This window comes from Stegostoma tigrinum, chromosome 11 (genome assembly GCF_030684315.1).
Source record: "Stegostoma tigrinum isolate sSteTig4 chromosome 11, sSteTig4.hap1, whole genome shotgun sequence".
NCBI lineage: Eukaryota > Metazoa > Chordata > Chondrichthyes > Orectolobiformes > Stegostomatidae > Stegostoma > Stegostoma tigrinum.
The window spans coordinates 54,910,821-54,936,840 of NC_081364.1; the positions used below are offsets into that span (position 1 = coordinate 54,910,821).

The following is a 26,020-nucleotide window of genomic DNA, read 5'->3' on the forward strand; positions in this document are numbered from 1 at the left end:
GAAAAAGGGTGTTATATGTGGTCCAATTGCAAAATCACATCTAATTTTAGGCACCACACTGAGAGTTTTGCATGTCTGGATGTAAGTTTGCTCGCTGAGCTGGAAGGTTAGTTTTCAGACATTTCGTCACTTTTTATTTGAAAAAATATACTTTATTCATAGAATGTACAAAAAAAAACATTTATACACCTACCCAGTCATGCAAGCCGCTCCGGGTTACCCAGGGGGTACGTACACCAACTAAAGGCAAAAACAAAACAAAGAAGAAAAAAAAACAAAGCAAAGCAAATACCCCGGCAGTCGTCTCCCCGCACAGTCCCCGTTGGCCCCCTGACCAGTTGGGGAAGGCGCCAGCTGGGCCCAGTTACCAGATAGGGCCCTTTTTCCTATTCTGGATGAGGGGTTTCATACGGCGATCTTTCCCCACCGCGCCTTGGCAGCGGCTGCCCCAAGCTTCAGCGCGTCCCTCAGCACGTAGTCCTGGACCTTGGAGTGCGCCAGTCTGCAACACTCGGTCGGGGTCAGTTCTTTCAGCTGGCAGACCAGCAAGTTGCGGGCAGACCAAAGAGCGTCTTTCACCGTATTGATGGTCCTCCAGGCGCAGTTGATGTTGGTCTCGGTGTGCGTCCCGGGAAACAGCCCGTACAGCACAGAGTCCCGTGTCACGGAGCTGCTCGGGACGAACCTCGACAAATACCACTGCATCCCCCTCCAGACCACCTGCACATAGGCACACTCCAGAAGGAGGTGATAGACAGTCTCATCCCCCCCGCAGCCACCTCGAGGGCAGTGTGCAGTGGCGCAGAGATTCCGGGCATGCATAAAGGATCTCACTGGCAGAGCCCCTCTCACCGCCAGCCAAGCAATGTCCTTGTGCTTGTTTGAAAGTTCTGGCGATGAGGCATTCTGCCAAACGACTCTGGCAGTCTGCGTGGGGAACCACACGACGGGATCCACCCTCTCCTTTTCCCCGAAGGGTCTCGAGGATACTACGTGCTGACCACTGCCTGACGGCCTTGTGGTCAAAGGTGTTTCCCTTCAAAAATTTCTCCACGAAGGACAGGTGGTACGGGACGGTCCAACTACTCGGAGCGTTCCGCGGCAACGAAGCCAGGCCCATCCTTCGCAACACCGGGGACAGGTAGAACCTCAGTAAGTAGTGACACTTGGTGTTTGCGTACTGAGGATCTACGCACAGCTTGATGGACCCGCACACAAAGGTAGCCATCAGGGCGAGGGTGGTGTTCGGTACGCCCTTTCCCCCATTTTCCAGGTCTTTGTACATGGTGTCCCTGCGGACCCGGTCCATCCTTGACCCCCAAATGAAGTGGAAGATGGCCCGGGTGACTGCAGCAGCACAGGTCCAGGGAATAGGCCAGGCCTGCGCCACATAGAACAGTACCAAAACACCCTTGCACCTGACAACCAGGTTCTTACCTGCGATGGAGAGGGACCAGAGCATCCACCTGCCCAGATTCTGCTTCAGTTTGGTGATACGCTCCTCCCAAGTCTTAGTGCACGCCCCAGCTCCACCAAACCAAACACCCAGCACCTTCAGGTAGTCTGTCCTGACGGTGAAGGGGATGAAGGAGCGGTCATCCCATTTCCCAAAGAACATGGCCTCGCTCTTACCCCTATTGACTTTGGCACCCGAGACCAGTTCAAACTGGCCGCAGATGTCCAACAGCCTACTCACCGACCGACGATCGGTGCAGAAGACGGCAACGTTGTCCATGTACAGGGAGGTCTTGACCTGAAGGCCTCCGCTGCCTGGGATAGTCACGCCCTTCAGGCTCACGTCCTTCCTGATGGATGCGGTGAAGGGCTCTACACAGCACATGAACAAGGCAGGAGAGAGCGGGCAGCCCTGCCTGACTCGAGATCTGACGGGAAAACTGTCCGATTCCCACCTATTGATCGAGACTGCGCTAACGATGCTTGTGTAGAGCAGCCGGATCCAATTGCGGATGCCCTCCCCGAAGCCCAATTTGGAGAGGACGTCCCTCATGTAAGCATGAGAGACCCTTTTGAAGGCCTTCTCCTGGTCCAGGCTGACAAGGCAGGTGTCCACCGCCTGTCCTGCACGTAGGCGATCGTATCCCTGATGAGCGTGAGGCTCTCAGCGATCTTCCTGCCCGGCACAGCACAGGTTTGGTCAGGGTGAATCACCGACTCCAGGACAGACCTGACCCGGTTGGCTATGACCTTGGCCAGGATTTTGTAGTCCACGTTCAATAGTGAAATGGGACGCCAATTCTTAATTTCTTCCCTCTCCCCCTTCCTGTTGTAAATGAGGGTGATGATGCCCTTCCTCATGGACTTGCACATTTCGTCTGCCCGAAGCGCACTATCGTACACCTCCAGCAGGTCCTGGCCGACCAGGTCCCACAGAGCGGAATACAGCTCGACCGGTAAGCCGTCGCTCCCGGAAGTCTTATTCCTCTCCAAGGACTTGAGGGTTCTGGTCAGCTCGTCCAGGGATATTGGCCGGTCCAGCCACTCCCTCATGCTGTCGTCTAAGACCTCCGTGATAGACGACAGGAACGACTCGGAGGCCGTGCTGTCCGTGGGCTTCGCGTCATACAGTGCGGCATAGAAGGATCTGCTGAGCCTCAAAATGTCGGGCCAAGACGACATCAACGAGCCGTCGTCCTCCTTCAGCTGGCTAAGCACAGAGCTCTTTTTGTGCACCTTCTGAAAGAAGAAACGCGAGCACATCTCGTCCTGCTCCATGGAGTGGACCCTGGACCGGAAGATTATCCTGGAGGCCTCCACGGCGAAGAGCGAGGCTTGCTGGTTCCTCACCTCGCGGTGGTCCTCCGTGACATCGACCCCCATCAACTGCAGAAGGAGCAGATTCTGCACCCTTTTCTGGAGTCGCGACAGCCTTGCCCGCCTCTCTCTCGCCTTCCGAACACCCTTGAGGACAAAGAACCTCTTGATGTTCTCCTTCACTGTCTCCCACCAGTCACCCGGAGACTCAAAGAGGGGTTTCACGGTTCTCCAACCAGCGTACTCCCTCTTAAGCTCCTCGACGTTCTTTGGGGTCAACAGAGTCGTGACGAGCGTCCACGTCCGCTTGCCGACCTGCTGGTCATCCTGTAAGTGACAGTCGGCCAGCAGGAGGCAGTGGTCAGAGAAGAATACCGGCTTGACGCCGGTGGACCTGACCGAGAACGTCCGTGACACAAACAGGAAGTCTATCCTTGAGCGGATAGACCCGTCTGGCCGCGACCAGGTGTATCTCCGCTGCGCTCCACCTGCAGGAGTGCTGAAGACGTCGAGCAGCTTGGCATCCTTCACCATGCCCATCAGGAATCTGGACATGACGTCCAGTTGACTCCCCCCATCTGCTGTCCCCACGCCGGATCTTCCATCTGCATCAATGATGCAGTTGAAGTCTCCGCCTAGGATGACCGGCCTGGACATAGCCAGCAGGGGTGGAAGCCGCTGCAGGACGGCCAACTGCTCACTCCGTACCACTGGGGCGTACACGTTGATCAGCATCAGGGGAGCGCTCCTGTAGGTGACATCGGCCACTAGGAGGCACCCCCCCACCACCTCCTGAACTTGAGAGATGGTGAAGTTGTGCCCCCGCAGCAGAATAGCCAGGCCCGAGGAGTGACAGTCGTTACCCCCAACCAGATCGAAGGCCCACAGGTCCAGGCGCCCCTCCATTTCCCGTACCTGCTGAGGTGTGGTATCCCACACTCCTGCAGAAACAGGATGTCTGCCTTGACGGTGGTCAGGTAGGCCAATGTGGATACACATCTTGCGGTGGACTTGACGCTGCGCACATTAATGCTCGCAACTCGTACCCCCATTGTGGGCAGTGACCGCAGTACCCTCCCCAAGTCCAAGGTCCAGCCCCTCCATCTGTCCCTTCATGCCTATGTCTGGGCTAACTGCTGGATGCTCTCTGGGCTCAGGAAACCGTCCGTGCTGCCTTCTGGGTGGCATCCCCCACGTTGGGGGTATGAAGGCAGGGGAATCCGGCTCTGTTTTCCTGTAGATGCTAGTTTGAAGTTCCCCATTGAACCATCCAACCCAAACTTTGTGTCCGCTACGTGGATGACACCTTTGTCATCACTAAACAAAACAAATTAGAGGAAACCTTCAAGACCATCAATAATACCCTTTACTGGCATAACATTCACAAAAGAGGAGGAAAACAACAACAAACTGCCATTCCTCGATGTCACAGTAGAGCGAACAGTCAATGGGGAACTTCAAACCAGCGTCTACAGGAAAACAACACATACGGACCAAATACTGAACTACAGGAGCAACCATCCCAACACCCACAAATGGAGCTGCATTAGAACATTATTCCAACGAGCCACCACACACTGCAGCACAGAGGAACTACACAGAGCAGAGGAAAATCACCTATACAGCGTATTCAAAAAGAACGGGTACCCTATGAACACAGTCCGCCGATTTCTCAGCAACAAACCCAAACAAACAGACAGAACGGGCCCAGAAACCGTAACCACTCTCCCCTACATCAAAGACATTTCCGAAATGGCTGCCAGACTACTCGGACCCCTTGGCATCAGGGTAGCCCACAAACCCACCAACACACTAAAACAGCAGCTAATGAACTTAAAAGACCCGATACAGACAACAAACAAAACGAACGTCATCTACAAAATACCTTGCAAGAACTGTGACAAACACTACATTGGACAAACAGGCAGAAAGCTAGCCACCAGGATACATGAACATCAACTAGCCACAAAACGACATGACCCACTATCACTCGTATCCTTACATACAGATGAGGAAGGACACCACTTTGATTGGGACAACACATCCATCCTCGGACAAGCCAAACAGAGACACGCACGAGAATTCCTAGAGGCATGGCATTCCAACCGGAACTCCATCAACAAACACATTGGCTCCAAATCAATCTACCATCCTCTAAGAAAAAGAACAGGACATGACATCACCAATGCAGGAAATGACATCACCAACCCAAGGAAACCTAAACAGATAAATAGAAAGCGGGACATAACACCAACGCTTCATTGGAGGCTCACTGATGATGTTACCTAGAATGGTGACGAAACATCTGAAAACTAACCTTCCAGCTCAGCGAGCAAACTCACATCCAGAACCTCAACCTGAGCTACAAATCTTCTCAAAACCTGCTAGTTTTGCATGTACTGGTTGGGTACAGTCAACAAATATCTTCTTACCAACAGCCAAATGGTGGAGAGGTTTGATACAGACCTTCCATCTGTAGGTCGTACAGCCCACAAACCCAATAACATACCCACACTGAATATCATATATTGATCATTTGCATGATAAGCATTATGTCTTCTGGCTTGATAACAGTATCAAGTTAATGGTGAACACCATTCATTGTTACTTTTTTGTCATAGTGCGAAACGGCTAGCTTGACTTGTTACTCAATCTTTTGAGATACCTTCCCTTTTAAGGGTAATCTAAAATAGTCTGGGTGTTTAAGGACCAGCAAGAGCTACTGTCTGCAGGTCTTCCGTGAGTTTACAAGATATGCAGCAACAAGTAACCTATTCAAAGATCTCAATATCCTACAGGACTGCTTTGATGCACCCTATTTCACCATTGTTTGAATTATGAAAAAATGTCTCAAGCCCTATATACTTGGGTACCAATCACACAAATCGTATAACGCATGGAATTGTGGTATTCCCAATACATGTAATGAACATTGAAAGGATGTTTGTGGTAGACAATAGGAGAGAATTCCAGCTGAGCTGTTAGCAAGGACATCGAGAAAAAGGAGCTCATTTGCCTGTTCTGTTTCAAATGTGAATTTAAGTACAGGACCTCATTATGTCTTGTGAGAACCTGTTGCTCTGATTTGAGATATAGCAATCATAGCAACAATATATCAGAAATATGAAAGGATTAGGAGGTTAGGTGTCAATACGTTGAAGATGCATTTATCACCGAATCCAACAAAGTATGTGGGAGTTTTAGGCTTAGAGGGGATTCCAAGGCCATGACGTGAATGAAATTTATCTCAGCTGGGTTACTGAGTTCATAAATTGAATGAATATTGATTCATGCAATAGCAGTGAGTCTGAAATCACTACAATATATTAATGCAGGCAGGTGTCGATAGCTTCTTAATAGTGCAGTTCTACATTGGTGAATATGCTAGCAACATGAAATGAAATCATACATATTGCATTACTATCAATACGCAAGATCTGAATGATCTTCGCAAGTGTGAAATATTCCTTCACTATTGAAATGGACAACTTGCTTGGAGTGGCTGTAGCAATTCATTCAACCATTTCACTAGTTCATGGTGTGCAGAGCCAGTCATAGACAAGTTATGGATGAAAAGAACATCACTTTCGTGTATCTTCAGCAGCCCATATAGATGCAGTCACTATAAGGCATGAGTATAAACCTAATTATAAATGTTACCTCACCATACAGCGCGAATCCTTCGAAGTACAAGCTGATCAATGGCGTGCACATTGTAGGATTCTGAATTACTTGTCCGATTTACAATGTGACTGTCGGGTAGTGTTGCAAGGCCCCAACCAGGACATAGATATCATTAAACCCAGAAAGGGGACTAGAATAGTCATCCTTAGCCAGTGGAAATGTGCCAATAAAATGCACACCAGACATAATGAAAGGTCCAAATTTTGTATCCATTGGACTTGCTGATCAGCCTTACTCAAAAGCTAGACAAAAAAGCAGTTTCTAGATGTATGTAAGAGCAATGAGCTGCCAGGTGGCTGGATGGATTGTAGACTTCTTCATAGATAATGGGAACGGCTGATGCTGGAGAATCCAAGTTAACAAAGTGTGGAGCTGGATGAACACAGCAGGCCAAGCAGCATCTTAGGAACACAAAAGCTGACGTTTCGGGCCTAGACCCTTCATCAGAAAAGGGGGATCCCCCCACTGCATCCCAAAACCAGCCCAGTTTGTCTCAGCCTCCCTAACCTGTTCTTCCTCTCACCTATCCCCTCCTTCCACCTCAAGCCGCACCTCCATTTCCTACCTACTAACCTCATCCCGACCCCTTGACCTGTCCGTCCTCCCCGGACTGATCTATTCCCCCCCCCACCTCCCCATCCATTCTCTCCTCTCCACCTATCTTCTCCTCTATCCATCTTCAGTCCGCCTCCCCCCCCCCCCCCCCCCCCCCCCCCCAGTTATTTCAGAATCCTCTCCCCATCCACCTTTTCTGATGAAGGGTCTTGGCCCGAAATGTCAGCTTTTGTGCTCCTAAGATGCGGCTTGGCCTGCTGTGTTCATCCAGCTCCACACTTTGTGATCTTGTAGACTTCTTCATATTTGCTTTGAAGATGCCATTACTGGAGGGAGATGAAATTCATCAATAAGCGATACAATACGACAATAATAGATTGATCGTTCATCTCGATTGCACGATTCTGAACCCACCTTTAAGTAATTTTATAGAGAGCTCCCTATTATGCAGGCATAACAAAAGGACTGTTGGATCTGGCGACGTCTTTGGAGAGCCACCGACCTTTCTCCACGTTCAACATTGTTAGTTAAAAACTTAAATGAATGTTATGTAGACATGTTCACTGCAGTAAGAGCAGACTATTTATCAATCTGTTTTGAGAGTTTGACTGTTTTGTACTGTGAGGTGGAAAGAAAGAGACTAACCTCTGTCCAAACCACCCAGGTTTTTCTGGGATCAGTGCATAGGTAATTTCATCTGTTTTGTCCTGTGGAACAGTCTGAAATTGAAGCAACCAACTATTTTTGGATTTGTGAAATCCTCATTAACAATTTAGACTAATTTGATGATGTGACAGTCCAGCTGATATGTTAGCAATTCCATGAAAAGTATCTGAACTTTGCTCGAGGCAGTCAATGAGAATTGAATTCATCGCACCCATGGTTAACGGATAGATTATTCTGCCAGATTGTCAGTTATATTATGCTTATTTTACTTGGAGGGGTTACATTTGTAACTCTTTTTCTCGAGTTAACAAAGATGCTGTGAAAATTAGCCAAAAGTATCAAAAATGTAGGAATGAAAAACTTTGTCTGGCCCTGTACTGCAATGGGTAGACGTAGGAAGCTCAGCAATGTGACGTGGATGTCACTGCAATAAATAAGCCACCGTTCCATGTCCACTTTTACCAAGGCAAAATACCCAGCTGTCAACTATTTATTACTGTTATTTGGTCCCCAAAACATTGGAGGATTCAACATCCTTAAATTAGTAATCTTGACAGTGTTTTAGTATACTTTGTGTAATTATCATTTTTAACTACCATCAGCACTGGTGACAGACATGCCCCATACCTCAAGCTGCTGTCTCCAGGCAAAGTCAACTTTAGTCATTATGATTCACTTCAAATGCCCAAAGAATAAAAATTGCAGTCGTACTTTACTGAAACCCTCACCTCAAGATTGGAGTGACTGTCACTCCCTACATTTAGTGAATATTGAGAAATGTGACAAAAGAGAAACAAAAGATACATTTTTAAAAATATGAATATGTGTTGTTATGTTCTGGTTTATATCCATTTGGATTGTCATTTTATTTCGAAATGTGTGAGTCAGTACTGTGCCCATGAAACTGAGGAAGCAGCAGAGATGATATATTTGATAAGGTGCTATTGGACTACTTAATATGATAGTAGTCCGTGGTGGTGGAGATAGTATATTAGCAGGGATAGAGGATTGGGTAACTAATAGAAATTGGAGAGTTGGGATCAGACGAACATTTTCAGGCTGGAAATGTGTAACTAGTGGTATAACTGGTGACACCAAAGCTCAGAATATCCAGCACAGATCAATCACAAATTCATTGTTTGGCTGCTGTATAATTTATTTTTTAATACGTAAGTACATATATGTATTACTATGGTTAACCCTATTCTTTGTATTTGTCTGTCTGTGCCTTATAGAAAAATGAATGGCTTTGTTTGAACTGTCAGACCCAACGACTGATGTCTGGAAATTTGGGAGATGCACCACTTCCTGTTCCATCACCAGTATCAAAGCAACAGCCATCAATGTCACCACACCATCAAACAGGGCAAACAGTTGTCAGTGTGCAACAAAGAAAAGGGGCTAGCCAACAGCAAGCAGGCCCTGTCCAGCTGCAGAAGGTCCCCGTAACATCGGGTCAACAATTATCTCAACGTAGGGAAACACCAACTGCTAAACTGGGACAACCCATGCAAACGAAACAACAAGGTCCAATGGTTGTGGATAAGCAACATGCTCAGCAAATGCATCCCGGGCACAGCGAGGCCCAGACTACGATCCCAAACAAATCACAGTCACCAAGGGAGAAACCAAAACCTGCAATACAGAGCACCACAGTACCTGCATCATCAAAAGTGATCAGTACAGACAAAAAAGTTGACCCTTCTACAAAGGAGACCTCCCAAGTACCTGAACTACAGAAAGCAAAACTTCAAGAGGTGAGTCATGTAAAATGCACGTGATGGAAAAGTACCAAAACTTATTTCAGTTTAAGTTGAATTGTTTTGTGACCATATAAACGCTCTGCGACAAAAATAAATCATGCAAGCTCTGAGTCTGGAGCAATATATAGTTGAGAGCTTAAGGAAGGAAACCAGAACTGTAGAGCATTTCTTTCATGATGAAGATGATTTTAGTAATTCAAATCCAAATTTAAAGCACTCAGTTTTTTAGTCTCAACAGTTGAATTATGCAGCTGAATTATCTCAGCTGCTTGGTAGAACAATTGAACACAGAGGTGGCCATTCAGTCAGTCTTAACTATGCTATCTGCTTGAAGTCACTATTGAATTAAATACTATACCTTACTGTCTCTAAGTAGTTCTGCATAAAGTTCATTTTCAAGAATATGTTGCAATTTCCTTTCTATTATTGAAATTATGATTGAATTTTTTTTCATCACACTTTTGGGCAGTGCATTCCGGTCCATCACTTCTCAAGTTATTATCTCCCCTCTGGTTTTTTTGCTAATTTTCTCAAATTTGTAATTTCTCTGACAGTGGAAACAGTTTCTCCTCAATAACCATGTCTATAAAATTTGACATTTATTTTCTGAGAAGAACAATTTCAACTTCTTCGTACAGTCCAGATAACCACTATCCCTCATCTCTGGTATCAATCAATCAATCAATCTTCCAAGACTTTGATGCCTTATTGAAATATGGCACCTAGATTTTGGCCCAATATGCCATTGAGACCTATTCTAAACATTGTACTCAACTCTCAAACACTTCCTTCATCTTAATCATTCCACCATTCCCACTCTGTGCACGATCCCATAGCTTTTCCTCATTTCCCCAGCCTTTACAAACACAATGATTTTCTTTGAGAACTATTTCATGTTCATTTGTCCCTTGACACTGTTGTTGGATCTTCAAAACTGCAGGCATTATCCCCACCCTCAGCCTACATTTGACTCCATTGTCTTGGGTAGCTTCTACTCATCAGTAACCTGTCTTTCCACACTGTATATTACTTAAAGATATCATGGCTACCTATCTTCATGCTTAACTGCCCCTCCGCTCTCCCCTGGAATCCTTCGGTTTCTGGGTACCGGCAACACCAAAGCAGCAAAGTCATCAATTGTAAAAAAAAACTACCAGCACCTTTTGTGAGTGTGACTATCACCCTTGACCTGTATTATCTGCAAAATGTCAATTTATACAGTGATATTGTACCTGTTAGTGGCATATGGCTTCCACCCAATTGCTGTATTTTGCATTTTTCCCATCTCTGGCCTTCTTTCAGCCTATACTCAGCCTGCACTATCTAATGTGCACCAGAACCAAGCTTGTTGGTTACTTGGCTCTTGTCAGACTGCTGTGGTTATTGCGATTAGTATTGAATCATTCTCAACTCCTTTTGCTGCCTGCCAATAACACTTGTATGTTAAATGTATTCACAAGTGACCCATTATATTTACATGCAATCCTTTTGCCTGGGACACCTGTCATGTTTTTAATAACATTTTCCTATTAATGTGACAATTTAATGATGCTGGAGTACTTAAAAAGAGATGTTTTTGTGCTGTGTGGAGTTGCAGGCCGTACTCATAGGGAGACAGAACGGGGCACTCTATTCATTATCCCAGCCCTGACTTTCTACTATGTTGGATTTTTCCTGCGCAAGGTGAATAACTCAGTGAATTGCTCGGCTGAACTATTTTAATTTCCACTTTTTGAGTCTTCAATCATTTTAATATATTCACCTCGGGCTCTGAAGATAAACCAACACCTTGAACACCCCGAAATGTCAACTTTCCTGCTCCTCTGTTATCTCAGTCTCCAGCATCAGCCGTTCCTACAATCTTTTTATTGTGTAGTTGCTTTCGCAAATAGTTCGACCGTTTTCAAACTTTTCTGTATTTCCAGGTAAATATTGAAAAACAGCCGCTATTGATATAATCAGGCAAACCTCTTCAAGTATTGATAAATTTCCAGCGAATACCTCCCAATATTCATAAAATTGCAAGGAGTCTCTCCATGTTCTGATTCTCCTGCTGCGATCTCTTCTGACACCTGAAAGGCAATGTCTGCATGTTTAAAAGGAGTATCGCTGCACAAACCTTTTATTTATTCATATGTATCAGCACTGCCTCAGGCCAGTGTTTATAAAAAAAACATTCATTGTTTCGGTCTGCATTCCATTTGCGAACTGAGCATTAAAAGCTTTGCAGCCATTTTCCTGAGCAGGCCTAATCCTTCAGTATAGTCCTGGTAACTAATACCTCAATATTTTGCATTTCCCTCCTTCATTAGACTCAGCCCCTTGATGCTGCAACCCATTGTTTGCCTTTGAGCTAAAATGAAAGCACGTGTGTCATGTTGTGGCTGTACAGGACGTTGGTTCCGCCACTTTTGCAAAACTGCATTAAATTCTGGCCTCACTGCTATAGGAAAGATACTGCTAAACTTGAAGGCATTCAGGAAAGATTCATAAGGATGTTTCTGGGACTGGAGGGTTTGAGCGACTGGGAGATGCCGAATAGGCTGAGGCTGTTTTCCCTTGAGCGTCGGAGGCTGAGGGGTAACATTATCAAGGTTTATAAAATCATGAGGGGTGTGGTTAGGGTGAATAGCCTATTTTCCCAGGATGGGGGAGTCCAAAACTAGAGAATAGGTTTAAGGTGCAAAGGGCAAGATTTAAAAGGGACCTAAGGGGCAACTTTTTCATGCAGACAATGGTGTGTGTACAGAATGAGCTGCCAGAGGAAGTGGTGGTGGTTGGTACAATTGCAATATTTAAAAGGCATCTGGATGGGTATGTGAATAGGAAGGGATTAGAGGGATATGGGCCATATGCTGGCAAATAGGACTGGATTTATTAAGGATATCTGGTCAGCATGGACATGTTGGACTGAGGAGTCTGTTTCTGCAGTGTACAACTTTATGACTCTTTGCAATTGAAGACAAAGTATTAACTTGGTTAGGCAGTCAAATAAATGATATACGCTTTAGCTGGAAACAAGTTATCTAATAATGACCCAGAAGAAGCTGTAGTAGGCTTCTGCCATTCACTGCAAAAATAACCTGTATGCTACAATCGCATGTTCAAGTTTATTGTCGAAACTGATCGATGGCACTGTACGTCATGCATAGAATTTCAAAAATACATTGACATATTAATTGAATGAGCAAAGATATGTCAACTTAATTTCAACACAGGTGAGATTATCCGTTTTGACAAGAATATAGTGTTGCAAGCATTTTTTTTAAATGGTGAAAAGCTAGAGGAAGACCAGAGAGATTTGGCAGTATGTCTGTACAGTCAATAAAATGTAGCAGTCAAGTAGAAAACAAACAGCCAGAAACAGCAAATGGAATATTCGCCTCTAAGCGTATAGTTTCACTTAAGCTAAATGAAGTCCTGTTTTGACTACATCTGGAAGACTGTGCACCATTCTGGCACTGCATGTGAGATAAAGATTCTGACCTTGAACAGGATGGTGTACATTCATCAGAAAGGGGAGAACTTAGGTGAATAAAGCATCTATTCCTAGAATATAGATGAGGGGCCATGGTGTAAGGTTTTGCATTTTTGTAAAGAATTCATATTGTAGGGAGAAACATTTCAGTGCAAAACTAGCCCCACAGATTCCAGCTTTAAGTCACTGGTAAGTAAACAATCCTTTTCCTTTGTTACTTATGTTATCAGCCATGTTTGTAATTGAGTATGCACTTTACTCATGCTATGAGCATAAATTTACATTCAGTTATCCTTGGGAAAATCCTCAGCCTGTGTATTAAATTCACCCTAATCCTTTTGAATGCTACTGACAGTCCTACCCTAGTCACTTGTTCAAATCAGCAATTCTATTTAAAGGTTATCCTGCAAATTGCAAAAAAGGAAGGTCGCAGAGTTATTTGCAATGGATTTTATTTGAATTATAAATGTTGCACTGAGACTTGACTTGTTTATTTTAGTAAAGAATTGTTTGTTGAAATAATAGTTTTCTGTTTTAACCTATTTGTGTGAATTACTGGTGGGCCTCAGTGTAAAGGAGAAAGCATTTGTAAGTTGTTACTCAGGGGATGAAATCAGAGTTCTGGATTCTAATGACACAAATTTGACAAATAAGGAAGCAGTGAAGGAACAAGAATTCTGCACCACCAGGGTTAGCCAAAGAGTGTTTTCTGAAGAAGGGTTCAGACCCGAAATGTCAACTTTCCTGCTCCTCTGATGCTGCCGGGCCTGCTGTGTTCAGTCAGCTCCACACCTTGTTATCTCAGACTCCAGCATCAGCCGTTCCTACAAGCTTTTTATTGTGTAGTTGCTTTCACAAACAGTTCGACAGTTTTCAAACTTTTCTATATTTCCAGGTAAATATTGAAAAACAGCCGATATTGATATAATCAGGCAAACCTCTTCAAGTATTGATAAATTTCCAGCGAATACCTCCAATATTGATAAAATCGCAAGGAATCTCTCCATGTTCTGATTCTCCTGCTGCGATCTCTTCTGACACCTGAAAGGCAATGTCTGCATGTTTAAAAGGAGTATCGCTGCACAAACCTTTTATTTATTCATATGTATCAGCAGAAATATCTCAGTAAATCAATTAAGAACTTGGAAGAAGCTGCTCACTGTGCTCAGTATGCTTAATTCTAGCCCTCAGAAACCTGATGATCTCCTGTATCTCACATTGAAAACCTTTAGCTATAAATTAATAATGGTACCAACCTCGAGACTTTTAGCAATACGTTACTGCCTGAACCAGCCATAATCCTAAAACTTAGTACAGTGTGGACATTTAATCTGAGTGAAACCCTTCAGCACTGTTAAAATAATTAGTCAAGTAATTAATCAATCACCCTCCACTGCAAACAAGGACAATGCCAACAACTTGAATTTATATCTTGTCTCAAAAAGAAACAAACCTAAGCACTTTGCAGAGGTGTCATCAGATAAAAATAGTCATTGAGCTGAGGAAGGGGACACTGTCAGGGACATGGCAGTAGAGGTGGATTTGGAGAGGAGTGTGTAGAAACTTCAATGTCAAGATTTAAATGTAGAATTTCCTAAAAAGATTATCACTATGTAGTTAACATATATCTTCCTAGACTTGCAGCCTTAGAAATGAATTTGACATTCAATCTTAACAGAAATTGCTGGAGAAGCTCTGCGTGTCAGAAAGCATCTGCGGAGACGAAGCCGGGTTAACATTTCAGATCCAATGACCGAATTCAGAACAGACCCACTGATTTTCTCCAGCAGTTTCTGTTTTTGTTTGCTTTCCAGCATCAACATTTCCTTGACATTTTTGTCACAATCAGCCTGTTGCTTTTCAGAACTTCAGGTATTGTCTGTGCCACAGCACTTTGCACTATCAAACGCTGATAAAACCACTGAAGTTACCCCAGCCAAAGTTACTGATGACATCTCTTAATGATTGTTACAAACTTGGATTGTACTTCTGTGACATTGCTTGGACATTCAATTCATCAATCACTGCTCATTCAGCCACCACCTACTTAACACTCCACTTACTCATGTACCTAACCACCTGCCAATCCACTCACTCAATCACCCACTCCTCACCTATCCCTTGCCCTGCTCACCACACGTGAAGGCAGCCACCCCTCATGCACTATGACTCACCCAACACACATACACCTACAAACCACTCACTCACCCATCTACTGCTTACGCACTCAAGCATGGACTGCTCACTCAGCCACCCCTCATGCACTAAACGACCCTCACGACCTCACCAAAACCTCGCACACCCACCTAGCTACTTACTGGCACTTGTCTGCAGTGCAGGCTGTCCCTGCTGCACACTCCCAGCTGATGGTAGCACTGGGCAATTCAGATCACCAAGTGAAACCTGGCTGGAGAGATTGTGCAGAGATAGTAGGAACTGCCGATGCTGGAGAATCTGAGATAACAGGGTGTAGAGCTGGATGAACACAGCAGGCCAAGCAGCATCAGAGGAGCAGGAAGGCTGAGGTTTCGGGCCTAGACCCTTCTTCAAAAAAAATTTGCCTGCTGTGTTCCTCCAGCTCTACACCTTGGACAGACTGTGCATTTTGTTTTTGCTATTTGTTCACCATGGTGATCAATCACTGAACAAAATCAGTAGCTGACATACATTCAACTAAAGAACATAAAAGTTATTACACAAAAGAATCAAAAGACTAATGATGTTATATTGTACATGAATTATTTAAAATGGTCTTATTACAATTATCAGAAATAAAATTTGCCCACTTAACCTCAGCAACTGATGGTACTCAAAGTTCACTTTAAAGCTTCCGGGTGGATGGAGCTTTCTTGTTCGTAATTCCAAACACTTTCAGAGCAAAGAACATAGCAGTTTTTCGTATTCCCATTTTCCAGCAATTTTCTGTCTCTGGGTGTTCTTATCTTAAGACATTTAGGACCTTTTCCCAACCATCACTTTTGAAGACAGCCAAACCATTGCAGATGGCAGCAATTTTTGACTCTTCCAACCTTGGCCTTAAAGTACTGAGCTGTTCACCTCAAGAAATTTAAAGACCTTACTTAGATACGTGCAAACAAAAACTTGAGATAAATCTGTACAATTCTCAAAACTCAATAACGTAACTAAAGTTGCATCTCCCCTTCTTTTTAAATTAAACTTAAAGTTATATGTGGTTCATCAACTTTAGAAACCAAGTTTCCAATACTTTTGAAGGATGAAGGGAAAATCTGATAGAAACTTACAAAATACTGAGAGGCCTGGACAGAGTGGGTGTGGAGAGGAGGGCACAGCCTCAGAATGAAGGGACAACCCTTTAGAACTAAGATGAGGAGGAACTTCATCAACTAGAGGGTGGCTTAACTGTAGAGCGTATTATCACACAGAGCTGAGGAGGTGTTTTTAGGGAAAAGATTGGTTCTTGATTGGTAAGGTGATCAAAGATTACAGGGAAAAAGTAGGAGAATGGGATGAGAAACACATCAGCCATGATCAAATGGTATAGCAGACTTAGTGAGCTGAATGCCCTAATTCTGCACCGAGATCTTATGGTATTATGATTTCATATGTAATTTCTGTTATTAACAAAAAAGCACAGGAGTCTAGCACTGTGTTTATACACAATAAATTGTAGAATGCAAAAGTGGCAGTGTGTGTACTAATTAATTGTTTACTTACAATAGATTTCTTATTATTTTCAGGAGTTGAGTAAAGGCTATCCTCAAGAACAGTCACGTAGCCCACAAAGTTTAAGTGATACAGGCTACTCATCAGATGGCATTTCAAGTTCTCAGAGTGAGATTACAACATCACTGCACCATGAGGCACAAAAGCTTAATGAGTCTGGTCCAATGCAACAGAGTCCAAAGAGCCCTTCAGAATTTAACAAGTTGGAGAGCAGTGTACGGCCATTGCTGGAATCGCAAAGTGTTCAAGACAAAGCTAAAAGGGGAAGGACTGCTCAAAGTTCAAGTGAAGAACAAAGACAGGGGTATAGACCCCGATCGCTTTCAATTACTCCAGAGTCCTGTAGTTCAGATGAAGAGCTTGAAGATATACAAGAAGAGGATGAAGATACTTTTGAATTGGAAAGCCAGGGTGAGCGAAGAGAAAGCCTGGAGTCGTTGGATGAATTTGGCAGGAAACTGCAGCATGGCTATGTTGAAGATCGTAGTGGAAGTACAGTATCAGCTCCTCATGCTAAGAATACACAATCTGGAGCAGAAATAACCGATGAAGAATTTATGCGAAGGCAGTTATTGGAAATGAGTGCAGATGAGGATGATGTCTCTATGGAAAATGAAGACTTGGATAGTCATGCTAAACGTGTCAGTATAAAGAAGAGTCAGAAACGTAATTCAGAGTCTAATAAGCAAAGCCCTTCAAAGCAACATCAGGATCCCAGTATAGTTAGCAATTATGAAGATACAACTGTGGAAGGTTATGGACGGGAAGACATCCAGTCATGGCAAGAACAGAAGGAACATGAAGATACATACAGGGAATCCCTGAATCGTGCAGATGAGGACGCAGTGGGAGAACCAGCTGGGCTACGACGCTTCAAGACTATAGACTTGAATACTACAAACACTTACATCAGTCGAGATGTTGAAGGTTGTAGTGAAGCAGACCTCACTATTGATAGAGAACCGGAACTTGAGATGGAAAGTTTGACTGGGTCACCAGATGAAAAATCAAAGGGTGAATACTCATCCACATTGCCACCCTCAACACCTACGTTTTCATCAGGCACTTCACCAACTTCTGTCTCCTCATTGGAAGAAGACAGTGACAGTAGTCCAAGTCGGCGACACAGACTTGAAGAGGTGAAGCAGCAGAGAAAGGCAAGACATCGATCGCATGGTCCTCTGTTGCCGACTATTGAGGACTCTTCTGAGGAAGAAGAGTTACGAGAGGAAGAAGAGCTGCTTCGAGAGCAGGAGAAGATGCGTGAGGTGGAACAACATCGCATTCGAAGCACAGCACGTAAAGCAAAAAGGGACAAAGAAGAATTAAGGGCACAGAGAAGACGTGAAAGATCCAAAACACCGCCAAGCAATCTTTCTCCCATCGAGGATGCTTCTCCCACAGAAGAGTTGCGCCAAGCTGCAGAAATGGAAGAACTCCATCGGTCATCTTGTTCTGAGTATTCACCCACGATGGATTCGGAAGCTGAGGGTTTTGAAATAACAACCTGCAGATTATACAAATCTGGTAGCGAATACAACCTCCCATCATTTATGTCCTTGTATTCTCCAACAGAAAAATCGACAACCAGTAGTTCTTCAGTAAATCAAAAACCATTGAAAAGTGCTGAGGAAGCATATGAAGAAATGATGAGGAAAGCCGAAATGCTAAAGACACAGCAGCCAGCACAGACAATGGCATATGGCAGTTCTTACCAACAAGATGATTACATGCAGAATAATTACAAGTACCAACCTTCAGAAGTCTACACTTACTCAAACAATGAAATAGCATTATGTCAGACAAGTGTACGAGGTGAGCTGCAGAAAGCGGAAGCATATGAGACAACTGTGAAAACTGCTGCACAAACGCCAAAACTGTCCTGTTCACCATCACTGGAGCTCCGCCTGCAGCAACAAAATGCTCAATTACAAAACCTTGAGAGGTCTTTTCAGGAAAAGAAGCTTCTTGATGCACAAAGTGCTTACACGGAATTAGCAAAGCAAACAGATGCACTTCTTACACCCGGAACAAGCCCCACCCAGTCATCTGCACCAATGACTTTTGTTTCATCTCAAGCTAATAGAGGCATCCCTGATGTTCGGGTAACTCAGTATTTTATGAGAGACATGCAGGACCAGACTGCAACACCTATCGGAACCAAGGTTGACACCTCACATATTGTAACAGCCTCTTATACAACATACAACAAAAAATCAGCAGTAACTGTGGCCACTGCAATAGTAAGTCAGTCATCTATGTCTGCAAGATCTTCTCCCATAGATCGAAGTATGGGATACATTCAAGTCAGGCCTTCAGATCCGGGAATCTCAACACCATATTGCTCTCAAAATAATTTGCCTGGGGGTAAGAAATTCAGCGAATCTTATGGGGCACCAAATCTTGACGGAGCAACCACACAGACACCTGGGAGCTTTTTCAAAACTTCTAGCCCCGAGGAGTCCCTGTCACCATCATCGCTGACAGCAGTAACCAGAACTGACACGTCAACAACTTCCTTATCCAGCGGTAAATCCACTACAGAATTTTCAACGCAGACTTGCAACGCCAGAGTTATCTTGCCTTCCAATGTGACCGTGACCTCATCACCCTCCACAATGATGGCTCAGGGTACTCAGACGTCAGTGAGGTCACCCCGACTCACTCGGCAAGTATCGTCTCCCGATTCCACGTGCATGGTCATTACTCTGGCATCAAATGTTTCATCTTCAGCCCAACCGTTAGCCGCCAATTCATCTGTGTCACCAAATGCCTCGCCGACCCGGTTGAATCGACAACAAACCTTGCACGGTTGGACACAGCAAGTGCCTGCTTCAACACCACAGCAGATGCAGCTCCAGTCCATGTATGCCAAGTCTTCTTCACAGATTGATAGAACATCCATGATGCAGCCCACTCAGAGAGGACAGATATCTTCAACAGTTGTCACAACTTCTACTGTGCTTGGTCAAGTGGTTCCTGTGGAAAATACCTGTTTCAACAAAGCATCATGGTTTTACCAAAATGCAAACGTAAACTCAGTGGAAGTTTCAAGGACAGGTAGCTCTGTAGTAGATCTTCGAACAGCTGCAAAATCACCTCCTGTTATCATAACAGATCATGGAATGGATTTGACATCTTTAGCTACAGAAAGTAGAAAATATTCACTTGAATCAGACCAGATTCCATGTCGTCAGTCCACTGCTGTGCAGCCATTAATCATGAATCTTAATGTGCAGGAACATCCGCATGTAAATACGACTTCTAATACAACACTGGGCATAACAATAACATCATCAATGCTAATTTCCCAATCCAAAGCACCAAAAATATATGGAGATCCTTTCCAGAATCTGACGGACCTTGGTCATGGCACAGCCACAGCAATCTGTCTCACACAAGCAAGACAGCTTGAATCAATGGTCCAACCCCTCACTGTAACAGAAAGTGGAACCAATACAGATATGGCAACAGTCACAACAAAATCAGGTTTTTCTAGTCAAATCCAGCCGCAATTTGCTAGATTTAACTTAGCTAACCAAATGACTCCAGTGCGCAAACTGGACATGTCAGTGAATCAGGGCAACATTAACAATGCCATTAGTGTTAGTGCCATTCCAAGATCAGGACCTCTTGATAGTGGCTTTGTCACTTCACAGGTACACCAAGAAGCATCACTGGAATTAAAGCCATCTGCTCCTCCAGCAAACATGCTTGGAGCGAAAGCACACACTATGATGGTGCAACTGGATAGCACAGCAGCTGGCACAGTTACAAAGCTGTTAAAGCAAGATACTCCTTCAAATGCTTTGGATTTGACCGGAGCCAAACCAGAAAAGGCTGTTTGTTGTGATGTTGTGTATAAATTTCCTTTTGCTAGTAGCTGCACAGGGTCATTTAATTCAGGTACCCAAGTCCCAGAACAAGCAATGAGTGAACCACAGCTCGATGACAGGAATATTGCTCAGAAATACTATGACAACAGAGCCCAAGAGTCTCTTGACAGTTACCAGTATAAAGAGCCCATGGCTACTTACCAAGACGGTTCTAATTTGTACAAAGAGCACAAAACATTTCCTCAGGTATTTTCTGGGCGACTACATTCGTCCATGTCAGACTCTAATTTGTTAGAAGCTACTCTTAATTACAACCTAATGAAGGACGAACCTTTTTATCACCCTCCCGGAGGAGATGCAGCTGTAGATCTGAGTACAATGAGACAGTCCTACAGTTTATCTTTTGGCCAGGGGAGGGATTGGGAGCTTGGAATGCAGTATGGTTCCTTCACTGACCTGAGACAACAGTCAGATATCCTCAGCCAACCCACTCCAATAAGAAGATATAGTTCAATGTCTAATATTCATTCTGGTTATGGCTACTCAATACGAGAGGATTTGCCAAATTTTCAAGAGGCTAGTTTGGCCCAATACAGCGCGACCACTGCTCGTGAAATTAGCAGGATGTGTGCAGCCCTAAATTCCATGGATCACTACGGAACCCGATATACAAACAGCTCAGATTCCCTTCAGTACGGACCAGCTGGGCCAAATGCTCACTGCAGTGAACTTGCAAGAAACAGTGTAATGTCACACCATCAAACAATGCTACCACTGAAACAAGACATGAAGTATCGTCCAAGCCTGTCTGACTCCCGACGTCGTATTGCAGTGCACGGCTTTGGCAACATGCCGCAAGCAGTACGTTTGAGAGCCATTAGGCACATGTATCCTTCAGCTGCTCCCGTGAGAGCACCTGATGGCATGATTTACTCTACAATCAATACTCCAATTGCGTCCACTCTCCCCATTACGACACAGCCAGCTTCTATCTTGTGTCCAGTGTTAAGAGGTGTCTACAGACCCTACTTACCTGGTAATATCACAGCCGTGCCACTGGCCAGGTTGAGCAGACTCCCTCTTGTTGCCCCAAGGATGCCTGCTGCAGCTCCTGGGCTGTACCATTACCTGCCTGCAAACAGGTTTCCAGCTGCTCCCATAACCGCTGCTGGGGAAACACCTATATATCTTGGAAAGTCTGGAGCAGCTCCCGGGAATAATGTCAGAACTGGAGGTGTAAATATGAATCAGCTTGTGCCGGGCCAGACCACGCAGAGGCAGGAACAAAGCGGTATTCCTCAGCAAAACATTTCAGCTGCCGTGACTCAGAAGTTCATCTCCGATGCTAATCAGGCCGACATTGGGCTCATCCAGCAGCAGCAACAGCTACAGCATCAAGCACAATCACAACAACAGCGAGTACAAGTCCAACAGCAGCAGCAGTTACAGCCACAAGTCCAACAGCAACAAGTTCAACAGCAAATACAGCCCCAGCAAGTGCAAATGCAACAGCAGAAGCAAATACAGCTCCAGGAAGTACAAATGCAACAGCAAATGCAACAGCAGCAGCAAATACAGCCCCAGCAAGTACAAATGCAACAGCAGCAGCAAATACAGCCCCAGCAAGTACAAATGCAACAGCAGCAGCAAATACAGCCCCAGCAAGTACAAATGCAACAGCAGCAGCAAATACAGCCCCAGCAATTGCAAATGCAGCAGCAGATGCAACAGCCCCAGCAAGTACAAATACAACAAGTTCAACAGCAGCTGCAAGCGGAACAGCAGCTTGAACAGCAGAAACAACAGCAACTGCAAAAGCAGCTGCAGCAAATGTTGCAGCAGCAACTGCAGCAACAGGAAGCCCAGCAAAGTGACGCTGCAAGGACTGGTGCTGGTAGGAGGAAGCACGAGGACAAAGAGGAAGAGCATCAGCGAAAGCAGCAGCAAGACCACATGCTGCTCATTGAGCGGGAGCGTGTGGAGCTGGAAAAGCTGAGGCATCAGCGCCTGCAGGAGGAATTGGAACGCCAGCGCTTGGAGCTGCAGCGCCACCGGGAGAGTGAACAAATCATCGTGCAACGCGAGCTTCAGGAGCTGCAGACCATCAAGCAGCAAGTGTTGCACCAACAGCAGGAGGAGAGGCAGGCCCAGCTTGTGTTGCAACGCGAGCAGTTGGCTCAACAAAGGCTGCAACTAGAACAGATTCAACAGCTCCAACAGCAGCTGCACCAGCAACTGGAAGAGCAGAAAGTACGAAATACTGTAAGCTTTCCTGCTGTTTGTGACCCTTCAGGCAGGATCAATCCACACAGCATGTCAGACATGGCTATTGAAATGCAAAGAACAATAGCTCAGAATGGGCAGTACTGGCCTGTGAACCAGCCATACATCGAAGGTGTCCCTGTTGCCACTACTGCCCAAGAAGCATATGTATCTCCACATCACAGGGCATTCATAGAAGCACCACAACGATCCACTTCTGAACTGTCTCTTCGCACTGATGAGCACTGGGAAAACCGAACCATCAAGAAGCGCAACTCGGTGCCTAGGCTAAGGGATGCTTATGAGGGAGATGATGCATCCCTGCGTGATCAGTATGTGGTTAAGAAAATAGCAGACTGCAGCGTACAGACTGATGATGAGGAAGGTGAGGAAGGCTACTACATGTCCCGTCGGAGAAGATCTAAACGGAGTGTGGATTGCAGTGTACAGACAGATGATGAAGACAATGGAGAATTGGAGCAACCTACTCGTAGACGCCGTTCCAGGTTCTCAAAGCATTCAGATTCAAGCACAGAGCACAAGCGGGAAGCATCAAAGGGGACCTCAAGTATTGCCATACAAACCGTAAATGATTGCTCTGTCCAGACAGATCAAAATGAGCTCGGGCCCGTTTCCCCTGCCATCCATATCACGCCTGACCCACGAGTGGAAATTGTACGATACATATCTGCTCCTGAGAAAACCCACAAAGGTGAGAGCCTTGCTTGCCAGACGGAGCCTGAAGCACAGTCACAAAGCATTGTTGTCCCTCAGTTTGCAATTCCAACCACCATTAATCCCTACTCGACTAACATACGGATTGTAACGTCTGGCCCGCTGGACCAAACCAATAACAGGCAGCAGGGAGTTATGATCGTCCCAAAGGCTGAGAAGAAGAAACCGGATCCTTTGGAAATAGGATACCAGTGTCATCTCCCACCTGAGCCTTTACCTCAAATGACTCGCCAGCCTCCAAAGTCTCCACAAGTTCTCTACTCGCCTGTCTCACCACTGTCCCCACATCGGCTATTAGACTCAACCTTCACTTCATGTGAGAAGCTAAACAAAGCCCACATTACTCCTCAAAAACATTTCACCACTGAATCACCTAAACGGCAGCAAAGTCTGCCTCGGCCAATCAAAGTGATGCAGCGCTCCATGTCTGACCCTAAGCCTGTCAGCCCAACCTCAGATGAGTCTGGGAAATCTAGATTTTTCGCTCATCAGCAACAACAGGCCCTGCATGGCAGTCAGGTATGAAGCAGTATGAATTGAGATAGCATTAATAAGTTTGGTGTTACAGAAATACAGCCTTACTAAAGATATATAACCATCTGAAAAATGTTCATATCCTATCTGATTTGGTATATTTCTGATCAGGGTATCAAGTTTCTCTGAAATGCCAAAATATTTTAGTTTGGGGGGCACTGAAGACCCTGAGAGAAACAGTAAGTTATATGGACTTCACATGTACTTTTTGCATGCTTATGTCAAATTATTTTTGTTAGTTTGATTTATAATAGATATATCTACCCATAATAAATGTCTAAGGTCTCTTAAATAGGAGAGTGAGGAATTCAATACTGATGTGATGACCAATACAATAAAGTAAGAGTAACTACAAGGCTATAAATCTTGAAAATATTTTTCCATTACTTGAAACTAAGTCAGATAGTCATGGCTTACAGCTTGCATGCACTAAAATACATTGTTGAACTTAAATTCAATAGTTGTTCATTGATTGAAGTCAAGTATACAATGTTTTGTTTTACAGCCTCCATGCAGAATACCGTTCATTTAACTTCATTGGTTCTCGTTGATGTTACAAGGGAATTGTTAATAGTTGTGAAGTCAAAAGCTAATGTGAATAATACCTAGTAAGAAATCTGCTTTTCATGGTTATCTTTTCTAACAAACAGATTCAAAGATCTAGTTGATGCTTAGCCGCTGCTTGCCAAAGTGGATGAAATCCAGTCGTCATTCTGGATTTTTCAAAGAAACCTTCATTTAGCATTTTGTAGATGGTGGCTTGTGTTCACATAATTCTGTCCTGCAGACTAGGTGGGGATGCATTTATTCCCAAGCACCCCTGTGAATATCTCATTTTTATTTGAAGATGCTGAGAAAAGGTCACGCAGCTATTTCTCGTTTTGAATCCTGTCAAATATTTGGTAAGTCTAAAACAAAAACAGAAATTGCTGGTGAAATGCAGCAGCCCTGACAGCATCTGTAGGGAGAAAGCAGAGTTAACATTTTGAGCCTGGTGACTCTTTGTCAGAAGTGAAAACAGCAAGGAAAAGGTGGTATTTATGCTGAAGACGAGGTTGGTGGTGGTTCGGGGAGACGGGCAAGAGAGGGAAGAAGAAAGAGGTGAGTGGGTAGGTGGAGACAAAGCCGAGAGACAGAGATATGATGGGGTAGCCAGGTAAGAGGTTTATTAATAGTAGCCGGACAAAAGCTGAATCAGAGATTATGAGAGCTGAGAGGAGGATAGAATGGATAAACTGTGTTGAAAGTAATCTGTATGATGAGATAATAGGCCTGACTGTGGGTACAAATAGGTTAGCTGTGCTGAAAGCATCTAATGTGATGACAGGACCAGGATTTTGGGGTGTGTAGTAAAAGATTGTTATGGGAAGAAGGACAAGGTCAGGCAGTAGAATTATTGAACTCAAAGTTGAGGTTGCAGGGACCCCAAGTGGGAAATGAGATGCTGTTCTTCCAGCTTGCGCTGAGCTTCAGTGGAGCACTGCAGTAAGCCCAAGACTCAACCATTAGTGGGGAACACTGCTCAAGTGGGAGGCAACTGGAAGCTTTGGGTCACTTTTATGCACATGGCATAGGTGTTCTGCAAAGCAGTCACACAGTCTGCATTTTGCCTCCCCAGTGTAGAGGAGACCACAATGTGGACAGTGTATACAGCAGACTAGATTGGATGATGTACAGGTAAATCACTGATTCACCTGAAAGGTATGCCCGGGCCTTGGATACTGAGGATGAAAGAAGTAAACAGACAGGTATTACACCTTCCTCAATTTTTGGTACGTCCCGTGGAACTGTGAGAAGGTTTTGGGAGTGAAGGTGCGGACAAGGTAGTTCCAGAGGGAATGGCTCCTGCAGAATGCTGACAGTGAAGGGGAGGGGAAGATGTGTGTGGTGATGGCTTTGCACCGAAGGTGACGGAGATGGTGACTTACAATTGGATGTCCAGGCTGGGAGGTGGAAGTGAGCACCAGGGTGACCCGATTGCTGTGGGACGGAAGAGAAGGAGCGAGGGCAGAAGTGCAGGAAATGGGTTG

At 44.8% G+C, this 26,020-nt stretch overlaps 1 protein-coding gene across 11 annotated transcripts in view; it reads left to right on the forward strand.

The window, feature by feature from the left end:
• bsnb (bassoon (presynaptic cytomatrix protein) b) overlaps positions 1-26,020 on the forward strand; it is a 468,557-nt gene that overhangs the window by 259,758 nt on the left and 182,779 nt on the right. For all 11 annotated transcript variants that reach the window (XM_048547454.2, XM_048547450.2, XM_048547451.2 and 8 more), the window contains 2 exons: positions 8,913-9,434; positions 16,638-23,975. In XM_048547454.2, coding sequence (XP_048403411.2) covers positions 8,913-9,434; positions 16,638-23,975 — 7,860 coding nt within the window. The remainder of the gene's footprint in view (positions 1-8,912; positions 9,435-16,637; positions 23,976-26,020) is intronic.